This window comes from Podarcis liolepis (genome assembly GCF_965112155.1).
Source record: "Podarcis liolepis genome assembly, chromosome: 3".
Taxonomy (NCBI): domain Eukaryota; kingdom Metazoa; phylum Chordata; class Lepidosauria; order Squamata; family Lacertidae; genus Podarcis; species Podarcis liolepis.
The window spans coordinates 2691177-2707600 of record NC_139557.1 but is presented as its reverse complement, the minus strand read 5'-3'; the positions used below and the strand labels follow the sequence as shown (position 1 = coordinate 2707600).

At 38.4% G+C, this 16424-nt stretch overlaps 1 protein-coding gene across 7 annotated transcripts in view; it reads right to left on the bottom strand.

Moving 5' to 3' along the window:
• Positions 1 to 16424, bottom strand: part of WDPCP (WD repeat containing planar cell polarity effector) — a 171266-nt gene that overhangs the window by 89465 nt on the left and 65377 nt on the right. For all 7 annotated transcript variants that reach the window (XR_014523941.1, XM_083495163.1, XM_083495167.1 and 4 more), the window contains exons 8-9: positions 12497 to 12630; positions 2533 to 2724 (exon numbers count right to left, since the gene is read on the bottom strand). Coding sequence is in view for 6 of the 7 variants with exons in the window: in XM_083495163.1 (XP_083351289.1) it covers positions 2533 to 2724; positions 12497 to 12630 (326 nt within the window). In the remaining variant the exon portion in view is untranslated. The remainder of the gene's footprint in view (positions 1 to 2532; positions 2725 to 12496; positions 12631 to 16424) is intronic.

Below are 16424 nucleotides of genomic sequence, written 5' to 3'. Positions count from 1 at the left end.
AGAAAATTGGCTTACCAGGAAGATAAAAAGGAAAATAAAGGAAACATAAAAATTAGCCCTCTGTGACTGAATTGTCTGTCTTTAAGATGAGAAAACTGTTTGATTTACTTTACAGATGTTAGCAAACTGCTAGTTTAATTTCACACTATGAAACTGTGTAAAAAAAACTAATTAGAAATGCTGAGTGAAAATTTCAATACATGGAGACTCCTACATACACTCATGAAGAAATGTGTATTTGTTTTTTTCTTCATTGCTTAAACATTTAAGGCTCTACCTACAAATTTATTGATTATGCACTGTATTCCCATTTCTGTGAACAGTCTAATTTGTTGATATTGTGGGTGCTATTCATTTTACTTTATTTGAAATCTGTTGTTTTTATTCATTTAACTCTGGCATCATTTTACAGGGTTCGGATACCAACTATCTTGAGTGAAACTTAGTAGGGAACCAGATGCTACTAAGCTGGTTCCTGTCATCTTTCATTCCTAAGGACTTGTGATCTTCTCAGAATCATTATCTCAGTAGTTGGCTGATAGTTGCACTGTTCCCAACATAAATCTTAAAAGGTGAACATTTTGGTGTGCTGTATGCAGGTGATAGGCCCAAAGACTCTGCCTGCTCTCCCCCCTGCCGAAATTTCTTGAGACTCTGCCCTCCATCCTGAATTGGGTAGAAGACATATTGGGACATTTTTGCTGACAATCCATATGAAGAACAAGAGGAAGAACAAACAAGAACAAGCTACTTTGTTTTCACCTGAAAGCAGTGTCCAACCTGGAGATAACAGAATAAACAATGTAAGGAGGGAACTGTAGCCCAAGATAGGAAACAAGGTGGTAAGGGAACATCTAGCTACTTTAAATAAATTTGAATCTCTAGGGCCTGAGGTACCCAAGGATACTCAAGGGGCTTGTGGATGTAATCTCAGAGCCTCTGTCTATAAGGTTTAAGAGTTCTTAGAGAGCAGTGGAGGTCCCTGCAGACTGGAGGCATGCAAATATTGTCCCCATCTTCAGAAGGGGGGGGGGACCCACTACTGATCTGTGAGATTCACGTCAATATCAGGAAAGGTTCTAGAACAGATAATTCAACAGTCGGTCTGTGAGCAGTTAGAAAAGAATACTGTGATTACTAAGACCCAGAATGAGTTTATCAAAAATAAGTCATGCCAGATGAATCTCATTTTTTTTTTGATGGAGTTACAAACTTGGAATGCTGTGGACATAGTGTATCTTGATTTCAGTAAGGCTTTTGACAAAGTCCCCCATTCTTGTGAGGAAGCTCGTAAAATGTGGGTTGAACGAGGGAACTGTTAGGTGGATTTGTAGCTGGTTGACTGACCGAACCCAAAGAGTACTCATTACTGGCTCCCCATCATCCTGGGGAAAAGTGACAAGTGGGGTGCTGCAGAGTTCTGTCATGGGCCTGTTGTTGTTCAACATCTTCATAAATGACTTGGATGAAGGAATTGAGGGGATGCTCATCAAGTTTGCAGGTGACACCAAACTGGGAGGGGTAGCTAATGCCGCAAAAGACAGAATCAAAATTAAAAATGACCGTAACAGATTGGAGAACTGGCTGCAAGGTAACAAAATGAATTTCAACGGGGACAAATGTCAGGTTCTGCACTTAGGCAGGAAGAACCAGATGCACAAATATAGGATGGGGGACACCTGGCTTACTAGCAATACATGTGAAAAGGATCTAGGGATCCTGGTGGACCACAAGCTTAACATGAGTCAATAATATGATGATGATGCAGCAGCAGCAGCAGCAAAAAAGTGAATGCTATTCTAGGCTGCATCAACAGAAGTATAGCGTCCAGATCAAGGGAATTAATAGTACCACTCTATTCTGCCTTGGTTAGACCACACCTGGAATACTGTGTCCAATTCTGGGCACCACAATTTAGGAAGGATGTTGAGAAGTTGAAATGTGGGCAGAGAAGGGCAACCAAGATGATTAAGGGTCTGGAAACCAAGCTGCATGAGGAACAATTGAAGGAGCTGAGTATGTTTAGCATGCATAAGAGGACTGCCGCAGAGTATTTTTGGGGGGGCACAGACCCCTTATTGAAAATATTGGGGCTGGCTGCCCCCTCACCAGATGGCACCCCTTCCCAGACAAAAAATATTGGACCTGAATACTTCAGCCTAACATCAATTCAAACTGGTCATTTAAGACTTTTTCAACTTTTTTCCTTTCATTTCTTCTGCTGTTTTAAAGAATGACACTGTTGTTGTAAATTGATTGTTGTGTTTAAATAAAATTACCACACACACACAACACCTGAGTTTGCTTGTGTTTTTCCACCCTTCTCATCCCTTTTCCTTTATGCATTATTTTTTAGACTGTAAGCCTGAGGTGGCTGCCTCATGTGTTATTGATCTTCTGTAGGCCACTCTGGAAGTGCTTTGGGATGAAATGTTGGGTAAAACCATTTTCAAATAAATAAGTAAGTAAATAACCAACACACAGTAACAGTGTTAAACATGAAGATTACTAGGATTTAATTTAAATGTCTACCTGCAAGCTGCCATGCTCATAGGTCAAGAGCAGCAAGTTGGCTCTCTCCCTTTCACTGGAACCAGGAGACCAAGGCCACACTTCATCCTTTGCCGTCAACCACCAGCATATAACTCTATCTTCTTTGCTATTTATTGCCAGATGATGCTTTGTTCTTCTATTGCCTAGCTCGGGTGTATCAATATAAGAGATCTGAGGGGGGAAAATGCAGGACACATCTGAAATTAGAAAAGCAACACTTTTGTTACTTAGGCTGTCTACACCTAGGTTCTCACAAAATCATTCTGAATGTAAAACTATGATTTGTCCAATGAAGACACTACTTCCTTTTCCAGTTGAATCCCATTTATTCTTTGATTTCACTTGCAGTGATAGCCCAGAATAGTAGTGAAGAAACTCTCCAGAATTAATGTAACACAGCAGACAATATGGTCTTGTCTTGAAATGAACTTGGACCTGGAGAAGATCGGTGAAAGTCATCACTAGATTTCAGTCTCAGTTCCCTATCTATGAAATAGAAACAACACTGCTGGTTTCTCAGTGCTATTGGGAGGATGGATCAGAGAAAGAAATACCACTGTCTACCTCAAGCTATGGGGATTAGGAGTATTACAGAACAGAAACCAATCCATTGGCTTTAGAGGAAAGAAGCAATATATGGACTAATACTGAACTGGTAATAATAACCTGTGTAACAGGAACAAATATATACTTACCACTATAACAATATATTTTGAGTTCACAGCAAAATTCATTTGCATGCATGATTATTTCTATAAATCACATGTGTCAGGGAACTGCCATCGGAGCCAGAGGGAGAGAGAGGGCTCCAGAGGGGTTTCGGAGAGTGTCCCGGGAGGGAGAGAAGCAGCACATCTTCTGGGGAAGGAAATCAGCGTAGCACTAGTGGAGAAGGGGGGCAGATGGGGGAATCGGCGAGGAGGCTCCATGACTCTTCACCGGGGACCAGCGGGGAGAGCACAGGTCCTCCGCTGCCCACACCCTACCTGCACAGAAGTCTTCCGCGCAGGGAGACTAGGCGGAGACTAGGCGTCAAAGAACTTCTTTGCTGGAAGAAGTTCAAGAAATGCCCACTAACGGATTCTGCCAGCGATTGAGTCAGCCACGGGCGAGTGGCTGTCCAGACAGAAAAGGTTCACTCAGGCAACCCAGCCAGGTGTGGCGACCATTTACGCACGAGCAACCCCTAGAACCATTACAATGTGTGAATTATGGAAGCATTGATTACAATCCTTTATTGATGGGCACCAGAATTTTTTAAAAAGGTTGTATCTCCAAGTTTATCTGGTTTACTGCAGAGCAAGCTGCCTGACAAACTTTTAAAAGTTGCTCTGTTTTTAAAATTAAGTTTTGGAAACATATCTTTAAGAGGTTTTGCTTGTATGAGACTATGCCTTAGGTAATTTTATGGAAACAATGCAAATCAATTCATATAATTATGAACATCAATCCAGTTTCAGGTAGTTATGAAACAGAGATAGCTTTGATCACCTTGGTGATGATCTGTGTGGGGCACACAGTGCCTATGGCGGCTGTCCCTGGTGCCCACAGAGTGCCTTCCTCACTCCTACCCCAACCCAAATCAGGCTTGAAAGAAGTTTCTGTTGTAATAATGTAATAGCTTGTGCTGTGGACTTAGTGTCCATGTGTTTCTCTGGTTTGAAAAGGTGCCCAAGGGTCAGAAAAACATGGAAGCTCCAGATCTAGCCAACCGTAGGCGTTTAAGTTCAACTGATGGCAGTGGGAGAAATAATTGAAAACAATCATGAATTTGACATAAACACCCATTCTTCTCCCATGCCTCCATTTTCTCTTTGACTATTTTAGATGGAAAGCTTCACTGGGTAGCAAGCTATCATACCCGGACTTTATAAAGCGCACTGTTCACAGATGGTGCTATGTAAGTACACAACAACAATATATTTAAACTTGTGCTTAACTCTCCTGTTGAAAATCTAAAACCTAAAAGAAATAGCTGGGTTTTGTCCATAAATGTATTCTATTTGAGGAGTATGAATCTTAATTAAGTTTGCAGATGCTTTGCACAACATGTAGTGCTGAACTTAAAATTAAGGGCAAAACTAGACATGTTATAGGATGTCAGTGAGTGGAACTTCTGTTTTTTTTAACTTAAGCAGTTACAAGGCCCATCTGTCAATTACATTTGGATTGTGACACTGAGGTTGTATACACCACTTGAATGTAAAAAAATCTTAAAAGCAGTTTAAAAGAAGAATAAAACAAATTATCAACAAAAACAGTTAAAACAATTATTTAAAACATTAAAAATATGTAAAATTAATGATAAGCTAAAAACTAGATTAAAACACATGTCAACATTCTATGTATCTGGACAGGCTAGCCTAAGGAGAAATGTTATTTTTAATGTTATTTATTAATATATATATATATGGTTTTAGCACCCTTAACTGGTGCGGGGCACCATGTGTCATTCACTGGGCTATGTAGTGATTCTGTAGCTCTTTTTGTACTACACATATTTGGAATATGCAGAAGAATTGACATTAACATCTTCAAGCTGTGGTAGTTTAAAAAAAATTGCTTTATCGTGTAGCTGTTTCTTTACTTTAAATTTATTTAACTTTCACTCTTACATTCTGTGGTCAGTGCTTAATCTTAGTAGCTATTTCTATCTGCTTTTTATGAAAGGAATCACAGTGAGGGTGACTGCATTTTTTTTCAGAACTCTTTTATCTGCTGTCTTACTGTACCAAAATAAAAATTGTGAACAACAATCTCTTCTCCAAATGAGCCAGTAAACAATGTGTTTCAAAATATTTTCTGTGAGATGAGAAAAATGGATCAAAAAAGGTATTAAGCTGTATCCTGTACGTATACTGATATATGGGAAAGCACACTGCTCATTTTTAATAATTACTATGCATTACTACTGCACATAGTAAAAATGGTATGTGCATTACATATAGTGATGGGATGGGTCAAATTTGAGAGTTTTTCAGTTCTTTTTTTCAATGTTACATTTTAAGGATTTTGCTTAATTTTTCCATAGAAATCAATGGGATTAACAGTGCTTGATTATGTATAGATTACATCTAAATTTGTATTTAAATGTAACCGTAATACTGAAAACATCTAGGAACTAGCTTCACTATTACGACATGTACTCATGTATGAGTTCCATCCCGTCATTTGTACATGTAAACAAAAGAATACTGTAAGCAGAGATACTTATGTCCCTAGTTTTATAGGTGGGTAAGGAAGCACATGAGTTAAGGAGGAATTTACTGCTGTGATTCCAATCAATACCAAAACACACAGTCATGGTTGCTTGACAGCATCGACCTGCATGTAAGGATTTAATGCTACTCATATTAAGTTCTGCAATACTGACCAAAAGGCTAAGGCTACTTTTTTCAGACACAGCTTCAAACATTAAAAGGTCATTTACAATGTTTGGATGTACCATTTATTTTTCTCCTGGATTAAGAATGCCAAGTGCTGTAAGGGAAGATGTACTTTTCGCCAAGTAATATGGATGAGCCATAGCATCTTGCGTAAAGTTTATGTGGCTCTTGAGAATTGTGTGCCTCTATTCCTCCAAAAGGATTTGCGGAATTTATTATTCAAACTATGTTATTTTGGAGCATGGTTATTTGAAAACATGAGCAGTACACCATCTGGGTGACACATGCCAAGGAAATATAGATTGCACCACATTTCTGCTTAAGGAATTAATGGAAGGTTGATAGCTAGGGGGGTGGAAAAAACCTATCTTGCTATTGCTGGTCAGCAATAATCGAACCACTTTCTGGGGATTAAGCGCATGGCTAAGCCTACTGGACCAGACACTAGCAAAGGGCAGGGGGTCTTCTTATCAGAGAAATGCTTCTGGAGCCAGTCTCACTACATGACAGATTGCTTTCATATTCCTGTCTGCAAGGCAACAAAGGATGGCAGTAATGCGATAATGCCAGAGTGCAATGGGTGTTAAGAACCCGTTGCATTTATGTATTGTATTTAGTAAATAATCAGGCTCATCCAAATTGTGATCTCACCACTCAACCAAGGCCATTAAAAATCAAGGTTAATGCTTTAATAATCCTTTGCTGTTTTTTATGGCCAAAAGAACTTCTTTCTATTTGCATGGTCATAATATTATTGACCTCTTCATCCCCTGAATACACATCAAAAGGAACTGAAATCAAAGTAATTACCACTGTTGTTCTCTCACAGTAAACATTAACTCCTTGTACTCTCCCTTCTGACTCCTCAGTAAATTGAAATGGATTAAAAAGCTATAGGAATGAAAAACTTGTAAAAGGTCAATGGTTTAACTTTCCAAGATGCTGGGAATTTAGAAGAATAAAAGGGGAAATGGAATGGTAGTATTTTTAAGATGTGTGCTGACAGAGCTCACAATCAAATAAATTATTAGATATTAAAGTTAGTAATTTTCTTTTTTTCCCCTCTAAGGCTAATTGCTTTATCTGTAATTGCCCCTCCAAAACTAAATTATTGTGTACTAATGGCAATCTAGTTTAAATACAATGCTTTTAAGCTAATTATATTCTATGTCTTTGCTGATATTTTTATGTAAACTATCCTGGAATTATTTTATATGAATATTTTTCTTTAATTTTGGGGGGATTTAATGTATAAATTTCCTAAATGAATAATAATGTGTGAATGACTGAGGGGGAAAGGTCAGAGAAGAAGGCCTTCCAAACACACTTCCACTGCTCCCCACCTCCTTTACTCTATTTTGCCATCAAGGTGATGATGCCTAGCAGTAGACACCTTTCCCATGGACCAATTCAGTAACTCAGACTCACACAGTTACTAGTGGTGAAAGTTGTCTGAACAAGACAGCACCGGTCAGATCCCATCAGTTAAGAGCAAGATGAACAATGGAGAATGAATAGAGTTATAATATTCCACCCTTCCTGTGCTTGCTGGTTTCCCTCCTCTACATGTAAGCAGTGTACTGTGCCCCCCCCCCAAATGCAGAGGTGCTGGATTGAGTAATTAAGAAAAAATGAAATTAAGGGGAAAATTAGTTCGTCTTTTTCAACTCTTGAGTTTTTTGACTGTGTAATCTATGATACATTTTTTAAAAAGAAAATTACAATTCAATAACACTAAAGTGATATATAACATAATGCCACTTCCTATGCTGTATTCAGTTTTATAGGTAGTAGTTGTAAAAACATAATCCCTTTGAACATTTAATACATGCATGCATCAATCGAAGGAAAGTAAAGATTAGAACTTCCAAACTCTTGCCAAGTCTATCAGAACTAAACCACTACAATACCCACAAAATAAAAATAGATATATAATAGGAGTCAAGTAGATATATAGATATTTCTAGATATTTCTAACACTTTATTCTACAGTTTGTTACAGAAGCAGCAGGTTTTTCATTGAAAATACCTATAAAGAAGAAAATGTAAATGCAAGGGTTAACTTTGCTGCTGGAGAAGATGACCTGGAAGGAGATCTTAAAAAAAAGATTGACTCTATGAAATAAAAGAAAAAAGAAAGAATGGCAACCCAACATGGGATGCTGCTGTCACTCCAAAGGGAAGGGGGCCTGGTCAGTGTCCGGACTCAGTGGCCTGGTTCACAAAACATGCTAAACCAGAGCTTTCCAAACTTTTCATGTTGGTGACACACGTTTTAGACATGCATCATTTCGCGACACAGTAATTAAGTTTTACTACCAAATCGGAGGCTAAAGTAACCCCTTTCCAGTCCAGGGAGGTGCGCAGAGAGCGTCTGTGTGACACACTGCAGCCGACACTCTAATGTGTTGCGACACAGTTTGGAAAGCTCTGTGCCTTGGCTAAATGAGCCCCTGCAAATCTGTAGGCTCGCAGAAGAGAGCGTGCAGTCACTCCGCTCCTCTCCAGTCTTTTTTTTACTGCCACACTAAACTAAGGCAAACTAAGCCAGGCTTCTGGTTAAATTTCCTCCTCACTAATTATGAGCTGTAGCCAACTTTTGTTCTTGAATCAAGACCCTTTTGTGAGGAATTTTATCAAAAGCTTTCTTAAAGTCTATTAATTACAATGCCTACTAGACTAGATCACCCCTATCTAGATGCATATTGACACTCAAAGAACTCTAAAGGGTTAGTGAGACAAGACTTACATTTCAGTGCTGCCTCAATGAAGAGGAGGTGGAGGCAGCGTTCTCCGGGCAGTACTGTGTTCTTTGGCATGGGGATGTGGCAAGGCAGTAGTAGTAAGATGGGAGGAGCACTGGGGCAACAGCCCCACAAACGTACATGTACGAACCTGGAGCTCCCCCGACCTCATTGCTGCTACCTTACCCTGCCCAGACAAGCACATTGCTGCCACCAGAGCAGCGCCATTGTCTCCACCTCATACACAAGCCGCTCTTGCTGCCTTTGTAGAAGCTATGTTGATTTTTCTTCAACAAGTGTTGCTCTATCAGACATTGTTGAACTCAGGCAAGCCAGCATAACCAATGGTCAAGGATGATGGGAGTGACAAAGGCTCCACTTCTTTATACCACTTTGGTCTAGGAAGACTGTTCAGTGGCACATGGGTGCAGGAGTTGAACTGAGCAATGGCCTCCAGCCATCTGGCCCCAGTTTGCCATTCTCTTGGGTAATGGATACTACATACTATTAATTGGGGAACCTTAGAAATTTAATGGTGTAAGCCTTGAAGGCGGGTACAGGTGTCACTGGAGCAGCAGTGCCTTGCGCCTTCTTTGGTCTCGTCTGTATCAATCTGGCAATATTACCTGTATCAATCTGGATGAGTTCACTGATTTTGTTGGGAACATGGTCTATGAATTCTCAGTTTTCTGTAAATTTTCTGATAAGGCTGAAAACTGGAGCCTACTAAAAATATCAAAAAATAATCACCAATCTCATCTTTTGCCGCCCTGCAGCTAGGGCACTTAATGTGGCAAACACCTGGCTGCTACCACCCTCCTGCCTAGCTCAATTCCTGGGGAAACATAACAGACTGAAGACACTGTGAGCTTGGGCATCTCATAAGTAAGTTGCCACAAAGATGGGCTCAAGGTGCTGCATAGATTTTCCAAAACGAAGTCCAGAGTGTATCAGTGGGAACAGCTTGCAGAGTGAAACATGCAATGGGAGAAAGAGAGCAGCATGGAAACCACACAGCCCTCCTTCCCTCCGGTTTATCAGATTTGGTAAGTCTGGTTCTTTTGATACTTTTGTAGAAAAACTGAGTATAAATAACATGGTGAACTAACTGTGAAAAGTGAGGGCTTGTCCTTCCAAAGTGCTTCTCTGAATTTTATTTTTCTGCCAGGCTTGGAGGTGGACTGGGCCAGGGGAGGGGGTCCTTTAAGAAACCTCCTTTAAGTGCCAGATGCAGATATAACTATCTATTCATAATTTCAAAATAAGAGTGCCATTACTTATTTTTCTATAAATACCTTGGCACAGCCTGTGGCCATATGTACAGGTCACAGTCTAACCTAATAAATCTGCAAAGAGTCTCCTGCATTATCATTTTAAAATTGTTAACATATTCCAGCCTGAATTTCCACTGTGGCCTCAACCAGGAACTTTGTTTTTTAAACATCAAATCTGAGGAAGAGTTCTGTTAAACTCAAAAGGTAGCTTACTGATTTGTGATTTTAGATGGTCCTAATAAATATTGTGTTATTGATACTGCTTTGACTCCCCCTGCCCCCGCAATGGATCAAAGCTGTCTGTGGTTTTTCCTTCTTTTCTTAAATAGTTATACTTAAAATGTTTCTGGCATAATATGTATTGGGCTATGCTAAATGTCCACAGATCATGATCATGGGTACTAAAAGCCCATGCTTAACAAATACTCAGCCAGGCACAAGTGTGCATCATTTTGAAGTAAACAACATATCAGCTCAGTTCCTTGTGAACAGTGAACTGTCTCAAATCCATGTTACAGAGGTTGGATCAATCTTGCAAACACAAGTCAGTGCTGAAAGGAGGCCTTGAACTGAAACAGCCTGGAAAATGTATTTGATGTCCATTCTAGCAGAGAGTATTCCCAACAAACAAGTTATAATTTAATGTGGTAAAAAGTGTAACATAATCCAAGAAAAGCCAGCCTTACTGCTATAAACCCGATTAAGCAAAAATAAAATAAAAGAAGAAAAAAGTGGCAGGATGAAAAAATATTGGTGAGCAAAACATTTCCCTGCATTCTGCATTCTAGTACCACTTAAGGTGAGGGGAGGAGGGATTCTTTCGATGCACTAGAGAGCAGCCTCTTTACTAATCTCCACTCTGTATTTTGAAAAGAGACAATATGAAATAAAAAAGTTTACTTATTTGCTTTGAAGAATCTCCAGCCTCATATTTTGTACATTTTCCAGATACGTTAAGAAGTGGAAAATTCATTCAAAACCCCTGTATCAAAGCTAAATAGCACATATCATCTATGTTGCTCTGGATTCTGGATCTCTGTCGCATACAGTAACCTCCTCTACAGCATTCATGCATAAAGGTGGGTGGGCTGCCATATCCAGCCAGATTTGCAGAAGACTTGGCCCCTTAACACTTGTCTTAGACCCTCCCAATTATTATCATTTGCAAAGATCATCATCATTTGTACCATTATTTTATATTACTATACTGTTGTGAATATCTGTGGCTCTCCAGTTCCATGGTGTTATGTTTCCAAGGGGTTGCTCAAGAGCAAGCAGGCAAATATCTCCCTACTTGGCTGTGAAGCCTTGGTTTTGCTGCCAAAATAAACTTTATCTGTCCGGAGCGCCACTCTCCCGTGGCTAACTCAATCGCTGGCAGAATCTGTGAGTGGGCGGTTCCTAAACTTTCCCCAGCAAAGCAGCTTCTTGACGCCCAGTCTGCGCCTCCCCTCTCTGGGTGGATGCTTTCTGCGCAAAGAGGGCGTGGGCAGCGGAGGACTCCTTTCTTCCCTGCTTCTCCCAGGCAAGGAGTCCTGGTACCGCCTGGCCACTTCCGACTCCTGCACCTCCTCTCCACTGGAGGCGTGTTTCCTCCGTTGAAGAGGAGCTACTTCCCACGATCCCTGTAGGCTCTCTATAATTCATTTGGCTTTTGCTCTCTCCCTCCTGAACTGATGACAGTTCCCTGACACATGGTGAGCAAATTATCTCTGTTTTAGAAACAAATATAGGAGATACTAGATTACTAACTCAAGACAGAAACCCATTTTATTTAGAATCCTATACTATAGATGCTTAGCATAATAGTTATGATACGATACGATAATCAATACGATAATCTTTATTGTCATTGTCCCATACAGAACAACGAAATTGAAAAAAATTACATCAGATATTCAAAAACCAACAAGCCTGCTATCCCAGCTATCCCAACCTGGTTAGCTCCCTAAGAACTCTGATACCCCATAATTACAGTAAATACAATATACTCCCACAGAGACTCCTTACACTGCGTTTAAAACCAAAATCGCATTTGGATAGAAACTGTTTCTCAGGCGGCTAGTCCTAGTCTTTATAACCCTGTACCTTCTTCCAGAAGGCAAAAGCTGAAAGAGATCATTTCCGGGGTGCGCACTATCCTGCACTATCTCTGCAGTTTTCTTATGGCACCTGGAAGCATAGATTTGATCCAAGGTGGGAAGAGTGCACCCAATTATTCTCTCCACAGTCTTTACAACTGGACAGCATTGTTTTTCCCCCCACTCTCAATAGTACAATGGTAAAATGCCATCCAGTTAATCCAAGAGTAGACTGCCTAAAGTTACTTTATCTCTGAGAGTCATTTAAAAGAGTTATCTATAATACTTGGCTGTTTCAAGCTTCAGTTTTTTAAAAAAACTAGAACCTTTCAAATAGTTACAATTTCAAAATTAGTTTTGGATATTTTAGTAAGAGACACTTACTACCTATCCACTCTTAGTATACGTTTGCCCATAATTATAATGATCAAACTTGCAAACATCACAGGTGGTTGTACCTTAAAATCCAAGGAGGAGAGTTTTTCAAGCTTTATGTTTGCATCAGGAGAATGTGCCTTCTTTGTGAACTGAATAAAGCAGAGTTTGCTTTGCTCCCAAAAGGACAAGATCATGAAACTGTCTGTAAGAACAGCTGGAAAACAAAGAAAAACTGTCAACACTGTAATACCTGACTGTCACCACCAAAAAAACAAATTACTGAAGTCTCCACTGAGACACTGGGGAAAGAAAAGCAAATTTTCAATGCTACACCTTAAAATATTACATTCAGCCTTCTGTGATCTCCTAAAGGACAGCAGTGTTTCATCTTCTCAGGATCTTGCTGGAAATGAGAAATAAAGCTTAGGGGGTACTCAGATTAAGTACAGCTAAATAAATTATCATATTCCAAATCCCTTCTGTAATATAATAATGCTTTCTCATCCTATATTCATTTCTTCTTCAGTTATTTTAGAATTTGAAATCTAACTCTCTTTTATGATAGCTTTCACTGATTGAGTGAAAATACTGTTATTCAGCTGCAATCAAGCATACATGGGGGAAAAAGTACCAGAGAGGTGGCAGATTCGACTACAGCAGTTGAGTTTCTTGCAGCTGTTGAGTCAAAGGACAGACAAATCTGGGAAGTTTTCACATACAACATACCAGAAGTGAATTGTCCCAACTGTCTGCCTTCTGAAGTTTAGAAAACTGCCAATATGCAGAAAGTACTACTACAGATAAAGCGTGAAAGTGTTCAGCATTTGTTGTCAAGAACTGACCTCCTTGCTAACCATCGCATCAGGCCTATGCTACTCATTTTAATTTCTACACAGATGCTACACTGAATTTAGAATATCTCTCCCTAAAACTTTCTGTATGTTATCATATAAATCTCTTGGAAGTAGCCTCAGGATGAATGGAGGATGTAGGAAATCTCTTTTAAGAATGAAATTATCCCTATGGGGTAGAATTTCAGTAATCAAAATTAATGTACTACCCAAGATGTTGTTTGTTTTTCAGTCAATCCCGATTTTACATGGTGTGCGTGATTTTAAAGAGTGGCAAAAAGTAATTACAAGATTTATCTGGCAAGGGAAGAAACCAAGAATAAAATTTAAATTACTTACAGATGTTAAAGAAAGAGGAGGTTTCTCTCTACCAGATCTGAAATTGTATTATGAAGCTTCTTGCCTTTGTTGGTTAAGGGATTGGATATTGTTAAAAAAAACCCCAGATCTATTAGATGTGGAAGGATTTGATAACAGATTTGGGTGGCAAATTTATGGTATGAGAAGGTAAAAGTTCACAAAGGTTTTTTGAACCACATAATTAAAAAATCAATATATGAGGTGTGGAATAGATATAAGAGTTTATTAGAGTGTAAAATGCCATGGTGGTTGTCGCTGTTGGAGGCAACAACTATAAAAAAAGTTAAATGTGGAAAAAATTGGGCCACCTGTGGAGATTTGGTAATGGAAATAGATAATCAGTGGAAATTAAAACCTTATGAGGAAGCTAAAAATCTGGTATATGATTGGTTGCATTATTGTCAAATAAATGAAGTGTTTAAAGATAAAAAGAAAAATGAATTTGAATATAAAAGATCCAGGTTTGAATTGGATTTATTAAGCAATAAAGTAAAAATATTGTCAAAAATGTATAAGTTACTATTGGAATGGCATACAAATTATGAAGAAGTTAAATCTGCAATGATACATTGGGCAAAAGATATTGGTCATAATATACAGTTAGAAGATTGGGAAAGGATGTGGAAAGATGGAATAAATTTTACTGCATGCAGTTTGCTTAAAGAAAATATAATGAAAATGATGTACAGGTGGTACTTAACACCAGTGAAATTAGCAAAAATGTATAGAACAAATAATCAATGCTGGAAATGTAAAGAAAAAGAAGGTACCTTTTATCATATGTGGTGGGTTTGTAAGGAGGTGAAGGCTTTTTGGAAAATGATATACGTTTATAAAAAAAAAACCCAGAAGCTTTCTTGATAGGTATTGTAGGTAGAGAAATACATAAGCAAGATAAAGCATTGTTTTTATATGCAACAACTGCAGCAAGAATATTATTAGCCCAAAGATGGAAACAAGAAGAGATACCAATGAAGGAAAAGTGGCAGATGAAACTATTGGACTACGCAGAATGGGCGAAATTGACGGGGAATATTCGGAACCAGCAGGACCAGACTTTTCTGAAAGACTGGAATAAATTTATGCTATATCTGAAAGACAATTGTAAATAATTGACATCACTAGCAGGGTTACAAGAAGTTTTGTAAGGTTAAATGATTATGAATTATTATTAAGTATAATATATAAATGATTGATAAAGACTAAGGTTTAATAATAATAAAAACTTACAAAAATGCAATATTAGAGAGTAGGTGGGAAAACCAAAAGTCGGGGATGAGGGAAGTCTTAGGCTTATATAGCCAAATATAATTTTGATGATTATAGAAAAATGATGTTATGCTGGAAAATATTTGTAAAACCTTATAAAAAATATAAATAACAAAAACAAATCTCACAGCAGCCAACTAAACACAGCTAACCATACCTTGGGCCCCACACCCAAACTCTCTCACTACCAAGGAAATACAATAAAGAAACAGAAAGAGAACCCACCCAAATGATGGGGGCATAAAAACCCCACACTAAATATAAGAATATGTTTACCACTTCTCTCCCCTATTCCCCCTCTTTTCTCCTTCCCTAACCTTGTATATAGAACACTAATGCCTCACATCATATGTAACTGATATATAGAAAAACTTTACAATAAGAAAAAAGAGACAATGCACATACTTCTGTAAATCAAGAAAATCTAAATAAATAAATAATCCCCTCCCCAGTTTTATTGTTCATGAGATGTCAAAGGTATGGCAATCTGCACCTTTTAGTTTTCATGACCTGTCCAAGGATTTGAACCTGGGTCCCCAATCCGAATACAGGATCCTACCCACCATGTATTTAAATTTATTCAATTAATTGATTAGTTTGTTTTCCCTAGCACAGCTGTAATTTTAAACTGCTCAGATGGCAGTTAAATTAAATACAGTATGTAATGTATAGCAGTAAAGGCTAGATGAAATTCTATGAAATTTCATAGCAGTAAAGGCTAGATGAAAGCTATGTATGAACAGCACAGTACACTGTTTAGGAGTGACAAGTGCAACTTAAGTTAAAGGATCTTTCTGTTATATGGATTTGGCTCAAGACACAAGTTGTTACCTATTCTAGATAGAGTGGCAAGCGTGCCTCTTTCAAGCTTTAACTACTTGAACCAAGCAGGTTCTGTCACCCTATCTATACCACCCATGGGAAGTACATTAGCACTAATAAATATAAAATCTGCTTACTGCTTGGGAACATCAACAATGCTAATATCCTTTCTGGAAAAAAGCCTCTGTCAAGGTATTATTCTAAAGAAAGCTTTGAACTGAGTTCACCTCAGACTTTTGTAACTGCAAGCCATTCAAATACTGTCTATGGGGCATGAGGGACAAAAATTGTAGCCCCAGTATTGAAGCAAGTTTACTGATATAACATAACTTAAGTCAATCCATTAAAATGCATTAAACCCAATGAAAGTATAAAAATGTTCATCTGCTATATCTAAGAAACAATAAAAACCAAAGGCCCAGGCAGGCTCAAGTGAACAGATGAGTTTTCACTAGCTGACAAAATATCACTTCTTCCAGTGTCTTTCAAATACAGGAAAAAACACATATTTCCTATTTTGCAATTCATCATATGTTTTCTGGACAACTGTACATGCTATTTGACTGCTGTAACAGTTAATGCATACTAGTTTACAACAAAGTACAGCTTTGTTTCAGCTAGAAGCATAATCTGGAACCTTGTATCAAGCAGTCCTTTTATAAGACAGAATTAGATCTACTTAGAAGGGAGATTGTGAAATTAATGT